The sequence below is a fragment of the Phyllopteryx taeniolatus genome, chromosome 1 (genome assembly GCF_024500385.1).
Source record: "Phyllopteryx taeniolatus isolate TA_2022b chromosome 1, UOR_Ptae_1.2, whole genome shotgun sequence".
Lineage (NCBI taxonomy): Eukaryota > Metazoa > Chordata > Actinopteri > Syngnathiformes > Syngnathidae > Phyllopteryx > Phyllopteryx taeniolatus.
This window is the reverse complement of record NC_084502.1, coordinates 33,263,145-33,288,012: the sequence shown is the minus strand read 5'-3', so window position 1 is coordinate 33,288,012 and position 24,868 is coordinate 33,263,145. Positions and strand designations below refer to the sequence as shown.

The 24,868-nt window shown below is 40.1% G+C and overlaps 1 protein-coding gene across 9 annotated transcripts in view; it reads left to right on the top strand.

Annotated features, from left to right (window-relative positions):
- The window catches only part of src (v-src avian sarcoma (Schmidt-Ruppin A-2) viral oncogene homolog), a 66,972-nt gene extending 45,562 nt beyond the window's left edge, over positions 1-21,410 (top strand). For 7 of the 9 annotated variants that reach the window (XM_061790239.1, XM_061790275.1, XM_061790248.1 and 4 more), the window contains 10 exons: positions 3,659-3,757; positions 5,963-5,989; positions 6,122-6,225; positions 10,930-11,079; positions 11,764-11,919; positions 12,749-12,928; positions 15,206-15,282; positions 15,613-15,766; positions 15,850-15,981; positions 19,312-21,410. In XM_061790239.1, coding sequence (XP_061646223.1) covers positions 3,659-3,757; positions 5,963-5,989; positions 6,122-6,225; positions 10,930-11,079; positions 11,764-11,919; positions 12,749-12,928; positions 15,206-15,282; positions 15,613-15,766; positions 15,850-15,981; positions 19,312-19,520 — 1,288 coding nt within the window. In that variant the 3' untranslated portion in view covers positions 19,521-21,410. The remainder of the gene's footprint in view (positions 1-3,658; positions 3,758-5,962; positions 5,990-6,121; positions 6,226-10,929; positions 11,080-11,763; positions 11,920-12,748; positions 12,929-15,205; positions 15,283-15,612; positions 15,767-15,849; positions 15,982-19,311) is intronic. The other 2 variants (XM_061790223.1, XM_061790266.1) reach the window with 1 other exon arrangement.
- The last annotated feature ends 3,458 nt before the right edge of the window (positions 21,411-24,868 follow it).

The following is a 24,868-nucleotide window of genomic DNA, read 5'->3' as shown; positions in this document are numbered from 1 at the left end:
TTAAATGTGACGTGACGTATTCCAATCGGGAGTACACATGATGTGCACTACATTTAATCGGAACAGCCGTGTGACATGCCCACTTCGTTGTGAACATCACGTTGTTTATCAAGATGGTCTGTCGTCTATTCAGCACAGTAGTCGAGATTGTTTTTATATGTTTATTTAAAAAAAAATGCTTGATTAAAAACAAGATCTCCGTCGCATACGAGCTCCATCTGAAGCCGACATATTTACGCCGTGCATAAACGAGGACGTGACCGCGCATTTACGTCGAGACGAAGCATGCACAAACGAGCTTTTCCTGACTCTATGGAATGGTAAAAAAAAATTTCTGATCGGTTTGGCAGAAGGAATATTCCACCCCTGTGAAACCGAATGAAATTCCATTGGGATTCGGCCTGTTTATTCTGATTGATGTGTTTATATGGAGTATTTTCATTGGGTTTGGTCTTCTAAACCTATTATAATCAGAATCGAAGGCTCTATGTAAACCAGGCCAGTCTTACAGCTCTTTATTCTTTATTTCAGACCCAAGGGGATCCGTACTACAGAGTCAAGAAAAACTGTTTAATAGAGAAATGAGACACATGCTGTAGTATGGCTTTTTAAATGTGTTTTTACAGTATGTTTAACTTACAAAAAAAGTTTGTTGTTGTTTGCATGTTTTACTCCCCTTGTTGCTAAATTGCAAACTTCTCAAGTGGACTTTCAGATTTGTGACTGTTAGATAGATGGATAGAAAGTAAGCTTTTTTTATCGTCTGTAAATCCAGTGAAAGTGCATACAGTCTGTTTTGTTGTTGTTGTTAATTCAGTGATTATTGTGACAAAGCCTTTCAGCCTTTCAAGTAATTCTGTGAAAATGTCCTGTTGTGTAAGTAGTTTAATCACCTGCTGTGTCAGCGAGAAACTCCATGTCTGCTTTCACATCAGCCTTTCGTGGCGGGAAACAGCAGCATTATGAGACTCTCGGCAGTTGTCCGTTTCTCTGAGTTTTCCCCAAACGACAAATAAATGACTTGCAGGTTCTTTGAAGGAACTAGCTAATCGGTAGCCGTATTAGCCATTTCCGTTAGCAACAAAACAGCTTGGATGTAAAAGTTGGCTTCACTGCAAAACTTCAACTTGGTCTGGTGAGCCGTCAATACGACGGCGCTGCCCGATGATGTCACTTCTAGGTGACACACAGTAAGTGAACTACAATATCCAAAGGACTGTTTGACGATTTTTTTCCTTATCCGTTCTGTATCTATGTATTTATCTGAAGTAAATACAGTGGAACCTTGATAGAACGGACTCATAGGGACGGGGGGGGGGTTGTCCAATACAGCCTATTGTCTGTTACTTTGAAGCACTTTTTTTTTTTGATGCCTTATACATCTGTATTACTGTACAGTACAAAATTGTTATTTAGGTTTTGTTCATGGCCTAAAATGGCCAGTATAGTACAAAGTTATTGTAAGTATAAAAAACCTTGAAAATGTTTGAAAGTTTCACATTTTATTCACATTTATCATGCCGGTGTGCTTGGTCATGGTGACATTGTTGACTAACAGTACTCATCATAGGCGAGTTGCTTTCATGAGCCATGAGGAATTTGTGTGCTTCCTAGTTCCAAAGGGCTTGACAAAATAATTTTTACTGTACCAAAAGTAGTTTACTGTTCCAGACTCCAAAGAACTCCTCAGAGCGATGCCGGTCACTCTCGTTCTATGCACAGTAGACAATAGAAAGAACCATCATCACATGGCCGCCACATCAATGGCCCACATTCAACATGGCTGCCACATAGGCACGGGAGGCACGTCTTTTGGAATTGGATCTAGTCATATTGTATTTCTGTGACCCAGAAATATGTCAGTCCCATTCTCTGCCTGCATTGTCCCACACCACCAAGTTTGCGGCCAATTTTGGAACTCACAGACTTCCTCAACGGCACTTTAAGTGACAACTGGAAACTATTTTTGGACATTGTTCAGTCCCGACGGTCCGTTTTATCCAATATCTGTTATATCAGGGTCCATTTTATCAAGCTTCCACTGTACGTTTAAAATCTACGCCGAAAACAAGACGAAAACGCAGGACATTTTTACAATAATTGTAGTTAGTTTTGCACACACAAAATGTTGTTTTAGTTGAGATTTTTCTAAAAACAATCTCATTTTTATTTTATTTCATTTATGAAAATGTTTTTTTCCATTTTAGTTTGTTATTTCGTTCGTTTTTGTTTACTATGACTTCCTGTTTACTTTCTTGTGACCAATTACAGAAGAAAGCAGTTTCACATAATTTGTTGTCACGTGTTTTGGGTTCACAATATTGACCCATAGAAAAGAAACAAGCTGGGGGGAAATGGACCAACTTTTTACAAACCGTACTGATTGACAATTCTTGGTGTGAAGCCATCCTAAATGTGTTGCCTGTTGTTGTGTTTGCTTGCGTTACCCAAAGTTTGCATTGTTATCCAAACTACATTGGCACTGCCTCTCATTAGTCAAGTCACATTTGTCTAAAGTTTTTCAGCACTTTAAATGGTCATTGCAGTGCTGCAAAGCTTTAGCAGCTGCTCCCTGATAATGATAAGCATAAAAAGAACTCAATCCCGTCCCCTTGTCACACCCATGTTTGCATTTGTTGTCCCATTGTGTCCAAACTAGGAATGGGCATTCCAATAAATTTAGATATTTTTTAAGATGAGTTTATGTTCAGTGCTTAACAAAAGTATTAGACCACTTGTCATTGAATCAAGGAGGAGGACCATCCAGCATTATGGAGAGCTTTAATGCCGACTCTTTGTATTGAAATAAACTGTCGATACTTTACCATTTTGAACAGGAATATCAAACTGAGTTCACCTTTTTATACCCAAATTGGCTCTGTATGCTTAAAAAATGCACGAAAATAACTATAATTGATGTATTACAGAACATAACGTTTTTGGTAATCAATGTTGTTAATTTGGGGTGGCGGTGGCATAAATTTAGCATTTGATGATGGTCTATTTAATTTGATAAGCACTGTACATTTTAAATGACAGTAAAGATAGCATTTTTTTTCATTATTTCAGCAACAATTTGACTAACAATTGCACATCACCTGCCTTGTTTAAACAAAAGACCCTGGGTTGACTGAATAGAAAGCAGGACAGCCTGAGGCTCAGAGCTAAACATCTTCACATTCAAATACACAAGCCAAGTGTAACCATAGTAATTTACTCCACTCTGCTGATATATGTAGAGTGTAGATTAAAAGCATGTCAACATGTGAACGTAATCTCATGACAGTCAGCAGCAGATGTCCGACACCAAACTTTCCCACTGTCTTCTTCTTTGCTTTGGTTTGATCGCTACAGCAGCCTGGTTAGGCAGAAAACTAATAGGGCTTAAATTAATTGCACTAATCTACTAGTTATTGGTATTTAAATCCATTAAACCTCATTTGCTTCTAAATAAACCCGTTTATTAAAAATAAATTGTCAATTGATGAAATTCCACATTGGCAAAATTCTTTATGACCAAACATCTACCTGTATCTACAGTATCATGCCCATCCCTGCCACTGCACAATATTCATAATTTTACTGCCCTAAACACCTATTCACACTATCCATGTTGTGTGTGTTTTTGTACATCATGTGACGTGTGTTGTCGTTGCAGAGAGGGTGACTGGTGGCTGGCACGCTCCCTGATCACCGGAGAGAGCGGATATATTCCCAGCAATTACGTGGCTCCGTCCGACTCCATCCAAGCAGAAGAGTAAAGCATATTTCTCTTGATTTTTATCTTCACTTGTATGCCTTGCATGTCAGTTTTTCACTCTTTTATTAGCACTCAAGCATCCTTTTTAATAATCAGGTAAAGGGAAAGTCATTTTATACACACCTGACAACTAGTTTGCTTTACTTAGTATAAAAGCTGGTCCTTCCTATCATGTGTCTGGTTTAGCTTTCTGTGAACAAACTTTAGATTTTCTTGTTGTGCTCCAGTCCTAAATGAACAAAACACTGATTGTGGTAATGTTCACATCTACACAGTAAAACACAATTTGTGTGTAGAAAAGGCTAAATTGAAATCCATATAAAATAAATATGTGATTTTTATGACTATTTTTGTTAAATTTCTATCCACATATAAATTATATGTAGAGTATAAATATTTTATGTGTATGAGTGGTTAGCATGACTGCCTCACAATTCTGAAGTTCAGTGTTCAAATCTTGGCTCTGACTCTCCTATGTCCCATGCTTGCGTGGGTTTTTTCTGGGTGCTCCGGCTTCCTCCCACATTCCAAAAACATTCACGGTATATTAATTGAAGACTGTAAATTGTCCGTAAGTGTGATTGTGGGTGTGAGTGATTGTTTGTCTACATGTGCTCTGCAATTAACTGGTGACCAGTCCAGTCTGTACATGGCCTTTTGCCCAAAGTCAGCTGGGATAGGCAGCAGTATACCAAACTTTCTAGAAGTTTAAAAATACATCTGTGGTGACATGGTCCGCACTTTCTTTATAAAATGTTGATTACCTGGAGAAAACCCACAAATACACGGGGAGAACATGCACACAGGACGTGGCCAGAGCTGAGATTCAAATCCCGAACCTAAAAAAATGTGAAGCAGATGTGCTAACGGCTAGGCCCACGGTGCTGCATTTTTTTTTTTTAAATTAATGTCAAAAAGGAAATGGTACATTAATCCTTTACAGAGACTGAGCATTGCTAGTAAGAAAAAAAAATGAAACTTGGACCACATGATGGGAGTCACCTGTCATCAAACATAAAAAGCTAATTAGTGAATTAGGAATACAATCTTTGAGTGAGCAATTATGTCTCACATAATGCATATCAAACTATTTCCTTTTCCAACAGGGATATGCTGTATAGACAAAAAGTACTGAGACACATGTCTTAATCTATTAATTAATCAGTCAGAGGTTGGACTACAGTCCTTTGTTGTCCCTGGAGCTTAAAGGCCTTTTCGCACCGCACTTGGAAATGCATAGCGTGCCGTCCACTTTCCCATTCATTGTGTATGTGCTGAGGTGACGGGACCATGGAATGCCATGTCGCAGCAATTGCAGAGGGCGTTCGACCTGACACCACGCGATGCGCCCTTGAATAGAGAAATTTTCTATTCGAGAGCGGCTTTTTTTTTTGTTTGTTTTTGTTTTTTTGCTGCTGCGACACCTCCCCCTCCTTAAAATAAGCAAAGCCAGGGCTTTCTTTTGCAACAATGACAAATACATATTGCGGAGTTACAGTCTACTTGGAGAGGAAAGCCTCCCGACTTCCTTGTAGGCTGTTTGGTCGGTACTTCCAAATTTGGGCATGGTTGGCATTGGTCGCACCGGGGTGCCGCCATTCTTGCATGCTGCCGCACAGAGCTTTCGCTCTGAGCCAAGTGCACTGTGAAGAGGCCTTAATTCTTTAACTTGGGGCCCATCTTAGGGCCAAACATGACTGAATTGCACAATCTCAGTACAGACAATCAAATTACATTGTTACATTTATTCACACCTGGCGATTGGCCCAAGGACACATACTAACTCGCTGTAATGGAAAAACTGCAACCCATTGTGTTGTTTTTGAGAAACAATGTTTTGAGGCGTCCGCAACCCGAGTGTGATAAGCGGTACGGAAAATGAATGAATTAATGTTTTGAGGCTCCACGTACTGTATACTCTACTGTACTATTTTGTTTATTGAACCACAAAAAACATGGCCCTATTGTCAAGGAAGTAGCGGATTACCCTAGCTGCTTGAGCTATTTTATAATAATACAAAGAGGGCAAATGCTTGAGAGCTAAAGGAGACACTGTGTATATTTGAGAGGCTGCATGGATCGCTCCATTGATTTACTGCAGTCATGCATTTCGGCGACAGAGACTCAACGCTTTGCTTTCTATGCTAAACTAACTTTCTTTAACATCTCCTTGTCTCACCTTTTGCCTTCCTTCTTCTGCAGTCATCTCAGACTGACTGCAGAGTCCAGGTAAGCAGCTGTTGTCATGGTGATGTGTGTGCATGTGTGTTTGCTTTTTTTTGTCTTTAACATAAACTCGCTGGGCTTTACCAACCTGCTCCTTCCTGTGCCTTCTGTCTTTTCCCCCTTTGACCTAATCAGGTGGTACTTTGGCAAGATCACCCGTCGTGACTCAGAGAGACTGCTGCTCAGTTTGGAGAACAGAAGAGGAACATTCCTTGTGAGAGAGAGCGAGACCACCAAAGGTGAGCTTGACACCCCCTTCAACACTTTCAATATGTGCAATTGGAATGGGAGGGAATCGCAGAGTAGCTCACAATACAAACTGTGTCTAAACTTTAATACATTGGAACCTCTATGGTCAAACAAATTGGTCGGGGATGCTTGTCGACATCTGATTTGGATTTGTCAAAAAAAAAAAATAATCTAAAAATACATAGGAAGTAATGGTAATATCAAACTGTCACCATCATAAAACCTTTAACTGTACAGGCAATTGTTATATTTTATCTTTTTAACTGTCAAACAAGTTGCAGAGTGCACTCAGTTATTCCTCTTTTATCACTGTTGACCTAATGTCTCTTATTCCATATTGTGCTGAGAAGCCAGACAGAGACATACATTTCATCCAGTTTGTTGTTCATCACTACCTTTTCCCTCACTAACATCACTACTAGACTTCTGGGGTGGAATCAACTAAAAAACAAAAGAAGAATTAAAACTGGGCGTTTCAGTGCTCACAGAGCTGCAGCATCATGGGATTTACTAAATGTCAAGAGATGTCATGGGTGACGGCTCGGAATGTGAATTGATAAGATTTTTACGATTCCGATTCCATTTTTGATAGTGCTTTACAAATCGATTCCTTCTCGATTCTCAAATTTGTAGTTTGGGGGAGAAAAAATATCCAGGAGACTTTAAATATATATAATAAAATAACAATAATTGAATGAATCAAATAAAATAAACACCCACCGGATATTATATGCAGGCTTCTCGTTATAATATATAAACAATATAATCGAAGAAAAGTTAATGCGTTGTAAACAACTTGCAATGTGACACAATCATTTTTCTTTGATTATGTTTTTATGATCGCATTAAGCCTCGATATAGTGTCCAGCGGGGGGGGGGGTTTAAATTTTATTTTATTCTTTTATTTTTTTTAAAAATCTATTTAAAGTCCCCTGGGTATTTGTTCTCCCCCAAACTACAAATTTGAGAATCTATACAAGAATCGATAAAGAATTTAATCCTTAAGCAGTCTCAAAAATGGAATCAGAATTGGAAAAATCTTCTCAATTCCCATCCCTACCTATAGGCGCCTCTTGCCATCATTTGAGTAACTTACGGTAACTGCCACTGCCCAGATTTTGGCCCAATTCTGACAGATTCGGGGCTCCAAATAGCTCCACCACAAGTCACCATGTTAATGCACAGCCCTACTCACATTGGCAAACTGCACAGTAGGGCCTGCGACCTTATTGAGGACAAGTGCGATAGAAAATGGATAGATTGATTGATTAAAATGGTATAACATACAATATGTAAGGACAAAAAGAAAAAACTAACCATTGAATTGTTGGAGCTCTTAGTAGCTACATTTTTTGTTTTTTTGTTCATTTTGAGTTCATGCTGATAATCCTCTTGGCACATTCCATGGCACATCTCTCCAGACATGTTCCAACAAGAAGAAGGGTGAAACACAACGCTATTTTCTTCACAGCTTTGTGTGCCTAACTTAGGGAGATGGAAAAAAGGTCTGTTAAGATGTCTGCAGGACATGTTTGGGGATGCTTCTGATATGCCACATTCTCCCTTTAGGTTCAGCTGCTTATGTGTGTCTCTCCTATTTCTGGTTATTAGGCCCTGATTAAAATGAAAAACAGGGACAGTTTAGGGGTGTCAGAGGGGAAAGTGACTATGTGAGAAGGAGAGATGTGGAGGTCCTGGCTGGCTGTGCAAGCCAGACAGAATTAGGTCAGTGTGGAGATGCGGCCTGTACAACCACGAGCCATTATCGCCCACTTTGTACATGTGAAAAAGGCGGGAGCCATTGCTCAGGGGTAGGGGGTGGTGCTGTGATACAGACATTTGACTTGATTGAGATTGCCCTCTGGTGGCATGAAGACCACATTGCCTGTGATTAGGGCTGCACGGTTATGGCAAAAATAATAATCACAAATATTTTGATCAATATTGTAATCACGATTATTCCTGATCATAGGGAAAAATCAATATGTTTTTTGCATTACTTTTCAACAAAGTGTATCTAAGAGTTTTCAGTCCAAAATGAATCTTTAAATAAGAATAAATGATGGATAATTTTCAAACAAAATGTACCCAAGAAATAAAATTTTACCAAGGGCTGACTGAATAAATATACTATTACGGAATGCAATTACGAATGGCAACTTAATGGAAGCAAATGCAGTTTCAACATCCATCCATCCATCCATTTTCTGAGCCGCTTCTCCTCACTAGGGTCGCGGGCGTGCTGGAGCCTATCCCAGCTGTCATCGGGCAGGAGGCGGGGTACACCCTGAACTGGTTGCCAGCCAATCGCAGGGCACATAGAAACTAACAACCATTCGCACTCACAGTCATGCCTACGGGCAATTTAGAGTCTCCAATTAATGCATGTTTTTGGAATGTGGGAGGAAACCGGAGTGCCCGGAGAAAACCCACGCAGGCACGGGGAGAACATGCAAACTCCACACAGGCGGGACCAGGGATTGAACCCCGCTCCTCAGAACTGTGAGGCTGACGCTCTAACCAGTCGCCCACCGTGCCGCCCCAGTTTCAACATGAAAGGCAATAACATTAGGCTGCAAACACGGACTTTTCATTGGAACATCCCCTTTCAATATAGTGAATTGTCAAGGAACTGGTTCGGCTCCATTGTTCTGCTTGACCAGCCGTGGTCACAAACTGCAAGGAAGTCGACAGTTGTGATTTCTCTCTCTGTTTACTCCCAGCCTTTTTCACTGCGGTCAGCCCAGCCTCCAGTCGAAGTCAAGGCAGCTGCTAAAACGATTGTTAATAGTATGCATAACTGTAACACGCCACCGTGCTTAAAGGGCCAACTTCAAAATAAAAGCCTCATATATTAAAACATTGAACATCAGTGCCATTTTAGGCTTTTATTTCAACAGGGCCAACTTCAAAATAAAAGCCTCATATATGAATACATTGGACATCCATGCCAATTTAATCTTTTATTTTGAAGTTGGCACCGGGGCACATTGCCGGCATGTTACCGTAATGCTTAAATGAACAATTGCGGTGCGGGTTAGCTTAACTTGAGCTTTTTGACTGCCGGCTGGCCTGACCGCAGTCATTGGTCATACAGCGTGTTTAATGCCACTTTGGAGAAATAATTGCGCGAGATCATCACATATTCCTTGTCAAGTGTTTTGCCATTTTTCTGCCGTTTTTGTAGATGGCTGAACAGATTAGTTGTTACCTACCTTGCAGGCCAGACAACTCTGCTGCACTCTTAACATATGGCTTGTTGTTTAAAGTCTCTTGCCTTGAATCAAACATGTCCAGAAAACAGATGTTGATCCCTTTCCGAGGCGCTAGCTCCAATCTTTGCTGTACTTGCTTCTCTCAGCATGATTCCATCAGGAACTCCACCCAGAGTGACTGAGAAGCTACCGTGCTGTTTAGGGAGCACAATCAAGCGTTCGCCATATGGCGGCTGGCTGACTCAGTTGAGAAAGTGCTTCATATGCCGCAGACAATCAGCCTCGTTTAATCGTGACCGCTAAAATCGCGATCATGATTCAAGTTAAAATAAATGTGCACCCCTACCTGTCTTGTTGCTTAGAACGTTATGTCTTGTAAAACCCTCCTATTTTCAAATAAATGCAGGAGCGACGGGAGAGATTGTTTAGAGCGTGTTGAGAGGCTGTAAACTGAACAATCTCCCATACGCCCTCCTCATGAGAAAGAGAAACCAGCGTCTTCATTCCTTTTGTGCATTTCTATTGGTGTTGGGTGAGATAAATCCAACACAAAGCAAGCTGCAAACCTTACCATTGGGGCAACATTTTAGACTCGTGGTCAGCACGTCTGGCTCACAGTTCCTCCCACCTTTCAAAAAATTCATGGTGTGTTCATTGACTCTAAATTGTCAGTAGGTAGCGATTCTTGGGTCAGAAGTTTAGTGCTGGGCTCCCGGCCAGGCAAGATACATTTCACTGTTTTCTTGCCATGTTCATTTTAACGCAATATCATTCCCACATTGTCATAGACTTTTTTGTAAAGTCTATGACTCAACCACCAAATCTGATTAAGGTTATTTTAATGTTGAGCCACAGAAAAAGAGGAATGAATTGGAATCATAAAATAAACATATTGTAACCCTAACTTTGGGGGGAAGACAACTAATTTTGATACAGCAGCATCTCTACATAGACGTTAATAGTATGCGTTTTTTTTCTGGAGTAAACCGGCCCCTTATAGTGAGTATTAAACATTGACCTTGGACTTGTTTTGGGGGACTTTTTTTTATCTATTTAAAGAAATTCAGTTTTGTGATTACCTGGAATACTAATATGTGAAGTCCTTTCTTTGCCTCTCTCTCTCTCTGTGTCTGTCTGTCTCTCTCCCTCTCCTAAAAGGAGACAACTAGCTATACTATATCCATTTCAAACAGAGGACAGTGGTGCTGTCTCTAACAACATGAATTGTTTTCTAGCTAGAAAAAAAACATCAGCTAACTACTACCTACAGAAACAGAGAGAGCTACGATTAAATTCAGCAAAAATGAGGACTGGTAATGATCATAGTGTGTTGGTATCGAGTGGCATTGCATTGCTTTGTGTTGTTGTTTTTTCATTCAAACAAGTGAGACGGAGGTGTTTGAGATTGTTGTTATTCTTTGATGATAAGGTGACCACACGTCATGTTACATTTCTGTTGTGTTATGTATCTGTATGCAGGTGCCTATTGTTTGTCTGTGCTGGACTACGACAACACCAAGGGGCTGAATGTGAAACACTACAAGATCAGGAAGTTGGACAGCGGCGGCTTTTACATTACATCTCGCACGCAGTTTAGCACTCTGCAGCAGCTTGTCAGTCACTATCACAGTGAGTCACTTGACTTCATTGAATCACCCTGACTGTATAGTATTTAAGCATTAGATTATTAGAAAAAATATTGTTCAATACAGCAAGCTAAAGAATTGACACTATATAATTCTACAACTACAACAAAAACACTAAATGTTTTAATGGTGTTTGGAGCGATTGCCAAGCCCAAACACTTTTTTGAAAATAACATCAAAAGTGAAGTACAGAAGGGATAGGAAAGCACAGATGTAGAAAATGTCCTGGTATCAGCAGAGCATCACTCACAGCATCCCAGCTTTTAACCGAACAGAAAACCTTTGGCTTTGAATGACCAAAGCAGGGAGAAATTTTGAACCAATCTTCAAATATTTGGTCTTTTGTCAAAGCGAGGAACCCTCCAAACTTGAATAATTTCCAACACAAGATTGCAGAAGTAGATTCTGTTTTACAGCTTAATTAAGTGTTCTTGTCACCACTCTATGAGTCAAAATGTTCAACCAATCTTCACACTTTTAGGAACTATTGTTCCTCGTCAAACCAAGCCAAGCATTTTATTCTGTTATCTTTAATCTGGTATTTGGTTCCACTGTTGTTTAGCACCGCTTGAAAGTTTAATCAATCCCCTTGTTTCCTGTCTGATTAACAGGATGTCATTGCTGATCTCATGACAGCAACACTGTCTGTTGTCTCTTATGTCTTCAGAACATGCTGATGGGCTGTGTCACAGTCTTACTGACATCTGTCCAGTGCTGAAGCCTCAGACTCAGGGCTTAGCCAAGGATGCCTGGGAGATCCCCAGGGAGTCTCTTCGTCTAGATCTCAAGCTCGGACAGGGCTGCTTTGGAGAAGTTTGGATGGGTAAGTATGGCTTTCGTCGAGCCCAGTATTGCCTTAGTACCAAAGACTATGGGGAAAAGAGGTGTTTCTGGCAACTTAGAAACTTTACAAGGAGGTTGCTGTCAAAGACTTTCTTGTTACGTCTTGTGTTTTTACTGATTGGCTGGTTGCAGTTAGGGCTGTTACTATCAACAGTTTTAGAATCAATTATCTACCGATATTTCGTCAAGTACTCTAGTGATCACCGACGCCCCCCTGCCCCCTCCCCCCCCAAAAAAAACACCAAATTGTTTTTTACTACTAACATGCATTTTATTCACATTCATGAGGGCTGGAATTATATCCGTAAACTGCATATGTTGGTACTGAGTGTATGGTATAAACTCTACATAATTTGAGACAACAAAATCAGCCTTTGCTAAACGGTTAGCATTCGCGATTTACCTTAGCGTGCTAGCGATAACCATTTTAGCTAAAAAAAAAAAAAAAAAACTAACTAACTACCATTCAGCTCACTCATACTCATGTTATATGTACATTACACATCTAATAGTGTCTTAAAAATCACTTACAGACGCTTCTCTGTCATTTTTGGCAGTGCTTTTCCACTGGTCCAACAGTAAGTCCGTCTGAAACAAATGTCCATGCGTAAACATAGACCATGGCTAAATGGTTCTGGGCTGCGCAAATATGCTTTTATTAATGCTTTTTATTGCCTCGAGGCAGAAATGTTTTCGTCGACCGGGATTTGTGGTCCAGTTAGCCGATTTTTTAAATTTATTTTTTATTATTATTATTTTCTTCACAGCCCAAGTGGCAGTTTTATTGGCATTCATGCGTCTTTTATCAGGAACATGGAACGGTACAACCCGAGTGGCAATCAAGACTCTGAAACCTGGCACCATGTCCCCGGAAGCCTTCCTGCAGGAGGCCCAGGTCATGAAGAAGCTGAGGCATGAAAAGCTGGTTCAGCTATATGCCGTGGTGTCAGAGGAGCCCATCTACATCGTCACTGAGTACATGGGAAAAGGTTGGCATGGACTTGTACACTTGTGAACATTGATTGGTTATTTTTTTCCCTGAAGGGTTTGCAAGGTCTTGTCGTGCTTTCACACGAACACCCAGTTCGTTTTCCGCCTTTGTGTAATACGTTTATTCAAGTGTCAATTATGGCTGGGCAATTAAATGATGACGATTAGTGATTGAGAAAAATTTCAGGTTGATCAGCTGTGTGTATTTCCTCGATCAAACATGGCAGAAAAGTGCGTGACAACAGCCAATTGGAGTCGACCTTTTTTTACTCCACTTCAGTTTGCAAGTTCTGGAAGTAAACAGAGACCGCGCCTCCTCGGCTTGCCCGCCCCATTCCGAGACGGTCCACCTGACTCAGCCGTCCTCCCACTGAGGCGGCCGCTCTGTGAGTTCCCACGGTGGGCTGTCCAGCAAGCAGCAAGTTTCTCCAAGAACTAGCACACAAGCGATTTTGTGAAAAAGCATAAAATTGCCTGTCACTCACTGCTGCCAGCACACATATGTGCTCCTACATACGTGCTAATGCTATGTAGCAGTATGTAGCAGTTCACCCATGAGAAGCAAGCAAAGCAGCAATCGCTTGTGTCATCTGTCATACTGTTTTAAATATTGCCCATGAGGAGTGTTGTGAGCAAAAGAGATTTGATCAGAGTATTCTGTCCTGCTTTCATATTGTTAAATGTTTTGTGTATTGTGTTAAATGGTATTTTCACTTAAAACTGTGTAATCAGTAATGTTCTTAAAGATGATACAAATTTGCAAGCACTGATTATTTTAACACCATATTAACCATCATAACTTGAAAATTATAGTATTAGGATGCCTTAAACATCTTCATTAACCCAGAGGAGGGGAATTTGTTTATTTGGGGTCTGCCTACCTGCAAAAACACTCAGTCAAGACTGTGAACTAGTTTCCCGTGTTTCTTTATATTTGCCTACATTTGTTGTACTGTTGAGTACAAATTAATAATAATGTTGAACTACTCTCTAGCATCTTAAGTTTTCAGTACAGATGCTTTAAAACTGGTAGTTTAAAAAAGTTTAAAAACAATATTAAAAAAGCATGATAAAAATTGTGATTTTATTTAATTATTATTATTTATTTATTTTTAATTTTTTTAATGGGCCTGCTACCTGTTGCATGTCTGTAACCCGCATCTGTAAATGGTTTGTTGCGATTTGGTCTTTCCTTATAGAACTATTTTGAACTTTGGACTCAAATGGATGGTCTTACAATTTTGAATGACTGTTGCTAAAATGCTAATATGCGAACAAGTGATATGTTAACACTAAGCAAAATAGCATGCTGAGTACAGAATACCCTAAGGCAGATCAAGGATTGAACATCTTGTGATCAGGTGCTATTGTGAAAGTGAATAGCTCAGATGCTAATATGCTAAAAGTTGTTATGTTAACATATAGCATGATGCAATGATTGTCGGCTCTACAGCAGTTCATGTTTTGATTTATTTGCAAAAGCAAGCACTTATTAAGACAAAATATTTATTCGTTGAGGCAGTACATGACCCTATACGCTACAGTGTGTGTATGTGACACATGAACATATCCCCAAACATAAATACCGCTGCATTGACACAGTACGGTATGTGCTGCTCATCAAAGGATAACACTGTTAGCCACAGCTAATCTGTGCATCCAGCAAAACTCAATGCAGGTTTGCTAACATTTTGACTTTGTCAGGGGAGTGGGGGATGTGGGTGTTTCTGCATGATGGTGATTCAGATAAAATAGTGGACTCCGGCCATCACTTCATGTCATGGGCAGAGAAGACTATGTGGGGTTGGTTCTTATGTAAATTAGCTGAATTGTGCTGCTCACAAACATTTGGAGAAAGAGGCAAATCAAAGATTTACTTGGTTATTTAATTTCACATTTGATGGGTGAGCAGGCACTCCAGAGACCCTAATATTTGTGTACAAGCCATTAAAAAGCCAATTATCCATATGTTCCCTTTAAGGTACATTGGAGGCTGCTAGATCATTCATATCATTATTAAAGGCTATCAACAAATTACATTTTTGCTTCGTTGTTTATTAGCACTGTTTCACTGAGTTTTCATTCTTGTGACCAATAAGAGAAGAGAGCGATATTACATGATTGGTTGCGATGCATTTTGAGAAACTTGGAATTGATTAAGTGATGAAACAGACCAAATTTAGGAAAAGACGATGTAATGCCACCACTTAGTTAACCCCATAAAAAAATGAACCATATTTTTAATGGCAGCCCGCTCTTTGTATCCCTGCCAACAGGTAGTTTACTGGATTTCCTGAAAGGTGAAATGGGCAAGATGCTCCGCCTCCCTCAGCTGGTGGACATGGCGTCACAGGTCAGCCTAAATAATTCAGCAATATTGTCATATCCTTTTTCAGTTTTGTTAGGCTTATGTTCAAATGGCGGTACCTGAGCCAAGAATTGTTATCACTTCTACTTGTATTTTCATGTCATTTTTGCAACATCATTAAAAGGACAGACACTACTATTAAATACTGTTAATGCACACGAGGAAGGATAACAAATCATACTTCAATGTGACAAATCATACACATTGAAGAATGCACAGTGGAATACACTGTGGTTATCTACAACCATTTGTAGTTTGAGAAAAAACAAACAAAGGGGTGTTCTGGTTCAGTGTACGATTCTGCGTCTTCGTCAGATTGCTTCAGGGATGGCTTATGTGGAGAGGATGAACTACGTGCACAGAGACCTGAGAGCTGCCAACATCCTGGTGGGAGATAACCTGGTTTGTAAAGTGGCGGATTTTGGCCTGGCTCGCCTCATCGAGGATAACGAATACACAGCCAGACAAGGTCAGCAAAGTGTTGGACCTCCATCATGTGGGGAACGCCGGCATTTATTTAGACGTCACTGTGTGTGCCAACTTGTTTTGCAGGAGCCAAGTTCCCCATCAAGTGGACAGCTCCCGAGGCGGCTCACTACGGACGCTTCACCATTAAATCCGACGTATGGTCATTTGGGATCCTGCTGACCGAACTGGCTACCAAAGGAAGAGTGCCATATCCAGGCAAGCCATATTTATTTAGGTCATGTTTTTCTAGTCCGCTCGACATAACTCATACTGCCGTGGTACCTTGTTTTACAAATACCCCAATTTACAAATTTTTCAAGGTACGAACTGTCGCTTGGTCGATTATTTTTTTAATGAACATATTATTGCATGGCGGCACGGTGGACGACTGGTTAGAGCGTCAGCCTCACAGTTCTGAGGACCCGGGTTCAATCCCCGGCCCCGCCTGTGTGGAGTTTGCATGTTCTCCCCGTGCCTGCGTGGGTTTTCTCTGGGCACTCCGGTTTCCTCCCTCATCCCAAAACATAATTGGAGACTCTAAATTGCCCGTAGGTGTGACTGTGAGTGCGACTGGTTGTTTGTTTGTATGTGCCCTGCGATTGGCTGGCAACCAGTTCAGGGTGTACCCCGCCTCCTGCCCGATGATAGCTGGGATAGGCTCCAGCACGCCCGCGATCCTAGTGAGGAGAAGCGGCTCAGAAAATGGATGGATGGATGGATATTATTGCATTTCATTCATTTCAATGGGAAAATTAATTTGATATACGAGTAAATGGACAACAAATTAACCTCGTACATCAAAGTACCATTGTATTATTTAGACGTTTTTACAACTTTCGGGGCTTGGGTCAATTTTTATTGTGCTTATAAGTAAAATGCTGCAAAAACACGGTAAGTGTGTGTGCGGATATGGTTAAATCAACTAGAGGTGCCTTCACACAGTAAGCAGAGCTGCATTGTATTTTCTGGGGTTCACAGAATAAATAGCATTGTAACAGTTAGCTTGTCATAAACGACACTTACGCGATAGCTCTGTAAGTTGTTGGGGGGTGTTTGCGACCTGCTTCCATTAGTACACACAAACAGCCAGCCGTCACAAACACCAATAGCCATTTTCAATCTAACAAAAGCAAGGCTCGCCATTGACCAACCAGTATGTGAGCTTGCTCACTGCATGTAATTCCTGATCTTTGCAACACAGATATCGCATTAAGACACCTGGGAAAACTAAGGTGCAGCCTGAGCAGGCAAAAGGTTTCTCTCCTTTGTGTTCTTGTTTGTTATTTAATTGCACTGTTTCCTGAAACTTTAGGAGTAGACTGTGCAGGCAAAACTTTATCTACAACCCTAATTCCAATGAAGTTGGGACATTGTGTTAAACATAAATAAAAACAGAATACAATGATTTGCAAATCATGTTCAACCTATATTTAATTGAATACACTAAAAAGACAAGCTATTTAATGTTCAAACTGATAAACTTTATTGTTTTTAGCAAATAATCATTAAATAATCATTAATCATTAATAGAATTTTATGGCTGCAACACATTCCCAAAAAAGCTGGGACAGGGTCATGTTTACCACTGTGTTACATCACCTTTTCTTTTAACAACATTCAATAAACGTTTGGGAACTGAGGACACTAATTGTTGAAACTTTGTAGGTGGAAGTCTTTCCCGTTCTTGCTTGATGTACAGATTCAGCTGTTCAACAGTCCGGGGTCTCCGTTGTCGTATTTTACGCTTCATAATGCGCCACACATTTTCAATGGGAGACAGGTCTGGACTGCAACCAGGCCAGTCTAGTATCCGCACTCTTTTACTACAAAGCCACGTTGTTGTAACATGTGCAGAATGTGGTTTGGCATTGTCTTGCTGAAATAAGCAGGTGCGTCCATGAAAAAGACGTTGCTTGGATGGCAGCATGTATGTACCTTTCAGCATTAATGGTGCCTTCACCACCCATGCCATTGGCACTAACACAGCCCCATACCATCACAGATGCTGGCTTTTGAACTTTGCGTCCATGACAGTCCGGATGGTTCTTTTCCTCTTTGGGCCGGAGGACACGACGTCCACAATTTCCAAAAACAATTTTAAATCTGGACTCGTCGGAACACAGAACACTTTTCCACTCAGTCCATCTCAGATGAGCTCGGGCCCAGAGAAGCCAGCGGCGTTTCTGGGTGTTGTTGATAAATGGCTTTTGCTTTGCATAGTAGAGTTTCAAGTTGCACTTATGGATGTAGCGCCGAACTGTATTTACTGACATTGGTTTTCTGAAGTGGTCCTGAGCCCATGTGATGATATCCTTTACACATTGAGGTCGGTCTTTGATGCAGTGCCTGAAGGATCGAAGGTCACGGGCATTCAATGTTGGTTTTCGGCCTTGCCGCTTACATGAAGGGAATTCTCCAGATTCTCGGAACCTTTTGATGAGATTATGGACCGTAGATGATGAAATCCCTAAATTCCTTGCAATTGTACGTTGAGGAACATTGTCCTTAAACTGTTCGACTATTTTCTCACGCACTTGTTAACAAAGAGGTGAACCTCGCCCCATCTTTGCTTGTAAATGACTGAACAATTCAGGAAAGCTCCTTTTATACAAAATCATGGCACCCACCTGTTCCCAATCAGCCTGTTCACCTGTGGGGTTTCCCAACAGGTGTTTGATGAGGATTCCTCAACTTTCTTTTTTGGCCACCTGTACCAGCTTTTTTGGAACGTATTGCAGCCATAAAATTCTAAGTTAATGATTATTTGCTAAAAACAATAAGGTTTATCAGTTTGAACATTAAATATCTTGTCTTTGTAGTGTATTCAAATAAATATAGGTTGAACGTGATTGGCAAATCATTGTATTCTGTTTTATTTGTTTAACACAACATCGCAACTTCATTGGAATTGGGGTTGTACAATGTGTGTCGTAAAACAAGTTAATTTCACTACGGTAAGAAATATGCTGTAAAAATACACAGTATATTTATAATTATTGATGCTTTGGATATTTTGACAAAGCACACCACAGACATTGAATTTTTTGATGGGAAAACACTGAATAAATGACACTTTGCGTCAATGTCAAGCAGTCATTGTACAGCTAATAAAAAAGTGTCAGTTTACTGTCCCCTCAAAATAACTCAACACCAGCCATGAATGTCAAAACCTGTGGCAAGAAAAGTGATTACCGTACACTCCTTTATGGGCCCAATTTGGACATTTTCACATAGGGGTGTACTCACGTTTGTCACCAGCAGTTTTGACAGTGTCTGTGCATTGTGTTATCTGGATGGCATATTAAATTTACACTGTTTTACAAGCTGAGTGCTGCATTGTACTTCATTGTTACACGCTGACCACTTTACATTGTAGCAAATTGTCATCTCTTCAGTGTTGTCCAATGGAAAGATATACACACAGTATATACAGAAATGAGACGGATGTACTCACTTTTGTCAGATTTTGTCATGTGTCTTAAGTTGGACAGTCAAGTCTTTCAACCCATGATTGTGTGTATCATGCATGCTCTCGCCCTTTTCCAGGTATGGTGAACCGGGAGGTTCTGGACCAGGTGGAGCGCGGTTACAGGATGCCGTGTCCGGCAGAGTGCCCGGAATCTATGCACGAGCTGATGCTGACCTGCTGGAGGAAAGAGCCCGAGGAGAGGCCTACTTTTGAGTATCTGCAAGGCTTCCTAGAGGATTACTTCACCTCTACCGAGCCTCAGTACCAGCCTGGGGAGAACTTGTGAGGAAGTGGGCACATAGGAAACATCAAACTGGGATCAAAGGGTGACAAGAGGCAACATTTCAATCCAATCAACAGCAACTTCCAGTCTTGTCCAAAGCGACTGCCACGAAGAACACTGTGCTCCAAAGGAGGGCTTCTTCTGTGCTCTTTTCTCATACACCTTTGTTTTTTGTGTTACCTCGGACGTTTGCCCTCTTTTCCAATACTGGTGGTGTTGATGTAAAATAAACATTTTGGGATAAAGTGGCACGAATAATTTTTCCTCCATTATCTGTTGAACGTTGACTTGTTGTCTTCCATTTTTATTCTGATAATCAAACTGCCATCAGCTGGGTCGAGGTCAGCTGCAAACCTTTTGCTTACTTTTATGATTTTCGTGTGGCTGACACCGTGCAACTGGAAGCGGGTTCTGTCTCAAATCAATTGTGAAAAAACAAATGGCTACTGATTTAGTTCATCTCAGGATGGAAAAGAGCAGAATTTTGCTGCAAAAATGTTTGCACCAATGACATTTTTCTACTCCCGTCCACTGTGCAAAGGTACTCTTCTAATATGGTATAACTGTTACCGATGTCAAGCATTTGAATTAAAAGCAGGCGAGTCTTCATTTATGTTTGCCTAATTTTTTAGCCCGTTCCATTTTGTGTGCTTTTGAAGCACTACTATACACTGGAATTCATGACGCTTATACTATCTTCCCAAGATTACCATTGATCATGTGTTTATGCCTCAGATTAGTTTGGAGGTGGTGAGCAGCAAGCCCTTCCAAACACTTTATGCATGGCAAATAATTTGGCATCTTGAATTAAATGCAATTGTAAATATACTGCATGTTTATAATTTGTATATATACATATATAATCTTCATAATTTATTTCTTTTAAAAATAACCCTTTTTACGTTTAGCATTACATAATTGCGGCAAAGCTCAGCCACACAGAAAAGAAAAAAATAGCAAAATGACAAGAAAAAAGCATGTGAAGTTAATAAAATCTTAGATGCAAGAATTATATATTTTTACCACAATACATTTTAAAGGGGCGTGGAATCAATGTAATAAGGGGGGGGGGGGGGGGAGTTTGTTCTAAGGGATGACAGTCTTAACATGTAGTAAGCATAAATGGGTACCTATATTTTCTTGCAATATTGCAATGTTTTTCCTCATATTAGTTTTCTTATAATAATATGACTTTATTCTGTTCTATTCCCCCCCCCCCCCCCCCCCCCACTGTGGCCACTCAATACCCCGTCATCCATAATCAACTTTAACCTTTCCAGTACTTTTCTGAGTTATATCACGTCTAATGATACGCTTACGATGAAAATACTTTTGCATTGCAGGTATGATTATTTATGCATGTATTTCTGTGATACCTTTGGGTTGTTTTAGGAGACAAACAGCTGTACTGACCCTGCAGCAGCTGTACATGTTTACATGTTGATTAGGTTCTGAATCATTCTGGTGATCCATGAACCGGTGGTACGCACGGTTGCTATAGCAACATAAAGGTTGAAGAGCAGTTGTAACATCTTCTAAGCCCTGTGAACTTGTTTGGTTATTTAGCATTACCTTGTGTTTTTATGAGCAAAAATGTTGAAATAAACATGCATAAAAAGGGCCATATTGCAAGTATGCTGCCTTGTCAACAAGCCAAGGACAGTTCCTGTGGCGTTCTGTTGGTCTTCTCTTCGACTATGCAGAGGTTGTATGTATGTGTGTGTGTATATATATATATATATATATATATATATGGTGATACTGCTGTGGTACATACTCTTTTCTACTGTATTCAATGGGAATGATGAGATTATAGCTTTTTGATAAATTCTCCTGAATATTGTTAAAATGTTTGAAGTTTGCTTGAATAAAAAAAAATAATAATAATTCATATTTAGTTTTCGGAGTCAGGTGTTTTTGTGTGACTTGAGTTTAAACGATGCAATTATATATTTTGTCTAGGCTATGTCACCATCCTGGTGAAGGTCATGTATTGGAAATTTTTAGGGATTTTCAATGGTGGTTTTATCAGCAAAATTGCAATACTGCAAAAAAGAAAATTTACAATTAGAAGCAAAAGATCAGAATCATCTTTATTTGCCAAGTATGTCAAAACCACAAGGAATTTGTCTCCGGTAGTTGGAGCCGCTCAACGACAACAGACAAACAAAACACAATAAAATAATTATTTTTTTATTTTATTTTTTTGGACAATTGTGCAAAAAGATGGAGAGACCTCTAGACTTCAAGAAATTGATGCAGTTTCAAGTAACTAGTAGTGTGATAATCTGGGACAATGTCAATTTTGCAAATGGTGCAGATGCTACTCAGGCACATGAGTGAAGATAAGCAAGATAAGATCGAAAAATACTACCATATTCTATATTACATGTGGAACATTTTGACTTAAGTAGGGAAATGTTTTGTATTTCACTCCATTTGCAACACGGTTAAAGTTACTTTAACAAATTATGTCTTAAACTATTAGTGTCTCTGGTCTCAGTGCATTAGCATAGGCAAGAGTTTTCGCTAAAACTGCCTTTAAATAGATAAGAATGCTTAGTTTATATTGACACTTTTGGAAACAGTACTATTAATCCATCCATTTTTTATAGTGCTTAAGAAATAGGGTACACCCTGAAATGGTCACCAGGCAATCGCAGGACACATATCAACAAACAATAATTCACATTCGCGCTCACCCCTATGGACAATTCAGAGTCTGCAATTAACCAAACATGCATGTTTTTGAATGTGGGTGGAAGCACATAGAAAGCGCACACAAGCATAGGGAGAATATGCAAACTCCACGCAAGTCCAGAGCCCATATTTGAATTCTGAAACCACAGAACTGTGAGGCAAGTCGATAACCATAGTTCACAGTGCTTCCCTAAAAAAATAATAATCATAAGTTCCAATTGGAATTATTGTGGTTGTGGTTTGCAACGTGCTGCAAATGCACTTAATCACACTGAAAGCTGTCTCAAATGTTTTGGTCAGAGGCAAACGATTAGAATGGGAATTGTAAAGTCCATTAAATAAATAATAGTAATAAATAATTGGCTCGATCAGGGAAAATGTGATTAAAAATTAATTAGGTGTAATATAATGACATATACTTCTTCAATTCGCAGGGGATAAGACCAAGCTATGCCACGAAGAGAGAAAAAACAAGTAATTGATAACCACCCTAAAACGTTTTATAATTACTGATATTAATAGCTTAAACTTTTAAAAAAATTTTTAAAAAAAACCTTTAATATCATTTAAGATTTATCATACGACATTACCCTTTAAAATCAATGGCTTACTTATTTGATTTCGAAAAAATGAATCAGAAGTGCGCATGTACAGTACATGCACATGCGGCATAGACTTTTCGCAACTTCCATTAACAGCCCAGGCTAAACTCAACTCCTCCCCAACATACATTGATAGTATCTCAGTTGAGAGTTCCTTGACACCAATTATTCTTTCCTATTTGCCATGGATTTGGTGCCATTTTGTGGCCCCTTAGGGCTTTATAAAAAGAGTACAAATACAGGAATAGTTGAATTTTTCAGTGAATAGCTGAGGATAGGGTGCCACATGAAAAACAAAACACAACTACCTGAATTTGTGAATAGCGAATACGTGGGGGTTCACTGTGTACACCTAAAAAAAAATTGTAGCATGTATTATTTGGTAACAAAAGGGGATTTTATGCTTTCCTCGACTTGGAAATCCTTTGTCTTATGTTTATCTAACAAGCATTGAAAGGATTAAAATTCTGAATTTGAATGAAATTATGCTTTTGATGCAAAGCAAAAAAATTTAAGTGGAAAAATATGTTGATATGTATAATATGGTATTTGGGGAATGTAAACATGAGGTGGCTATTTGTGTGCACGAGCACAGGAGTTGTTCCTGTTCTAAAAATAATTTGTAAGAATCAGTGTTAGTTGTAATTAGTTACATTTCTCTGACTGTATTATTAGCAAGGTGATTGAAATCAAAACAAAAAGTGGGAATGACAATTTAAAACAAAAAAACATTTTTTAGGTTTATTTTATAGGTATATATTTTAAATCCAGAAAAACGGCCATTTGGTTGTGCATGGGAATTAAGCGGAGAGCCACCAAAATCACATTTTGACATTGTTTCTCGCAAGGTAATTCTTGTTCTTTTCAGATCATGTTGTTGGAAAATCCCTCTAGCACCTCATTTTTTAAATTTTCAATGCGGTTGAGATTTTCTGTTTCTGACAAAGACGAAAATGTTCCTTGATTTCAGTGGCGCAAATCACATGTTCATAGGATTTGAACACGATAGAAAACAATATGTTTGTGATTCATTATTATTATCCTTTTTTTCTGTGACGTTTAAAGGAAGTTCTGACCATGCGCTTGCTCTCAGTTTGACCTGTGAAATGAGATGGTTTGAGCAGACGCCATTAAAAAATCTGAAAATTCCCTGTTTAAACATTTCATTTTCAACGAATAAGACTAACAGACGGTCATTTTTCTACCAAAGAGTCAAGGTTACGGTCACAAATTTTCTAATGACTCGGGACATTGTGAGTCGGTGGGCCAAATACTACTTTGAAGACCTCCTCAATTCCATCGAGGAAGCAGAGTTTGGGGACTCTGACGTGGGTCCTTCTCTCTCTGGTGTTAAGGTCACCGAGGTCATTTAAAAGCTCCTCGGTGGCAGGGCCCCGGGGGTGGATGAGATCCGCCCGGAGTTCCTAAAGGCTCTGGATGTTGTGGGGCTGTCCTGGTTGACACGCCTCTGCAACATCGCGTGAACATCGGGGACAGTGCCTCTGGATTGGCAGACTGGGGGGGTGGTCCCCCTTTTGAAGAAGGGGGACCGGAGGGTGTGTTCCAACTACAGGGGGATCACACTCCTCAGCCTTCTTGGTAAAGTCTATTCAGGGGTGCTGGAGAGGAGGGTCCGTCGGGAAGTCGAAACTCGGATTCAGGAGGAGCAGTGTGGTTTTCGTCCTGGCCGTGGAACAGTGGACCAGCTCTACACCCTCGGCAGGGTCCTCGAGGGTGCATGCGAGTTCGCCCAACCAGTCTACATGTGTTTTGTGGACTTGGAGAAGGCTTTCGACCGTGTCCCTCGGGGGGTCCTGTGGGGGGTTCATCGGGAGTATGGGGTACCGAACCCCCTGATACGGGCTGTTTGGTCCCTGTGCGACCGGAGTCAGGGTTTGGTCCGAATTGCAGGCAATAAGTCGGATTCGTTTCCGATGAGAGTTGAACTCCGCCAGGGCTGCCCTTTGTCACCGATTCTGTTCATTATCTTTATGGACAGAATATTGAGGGGGTCCGGTTTGGCGAAATCAGTATCACGTCTCTGCTGTT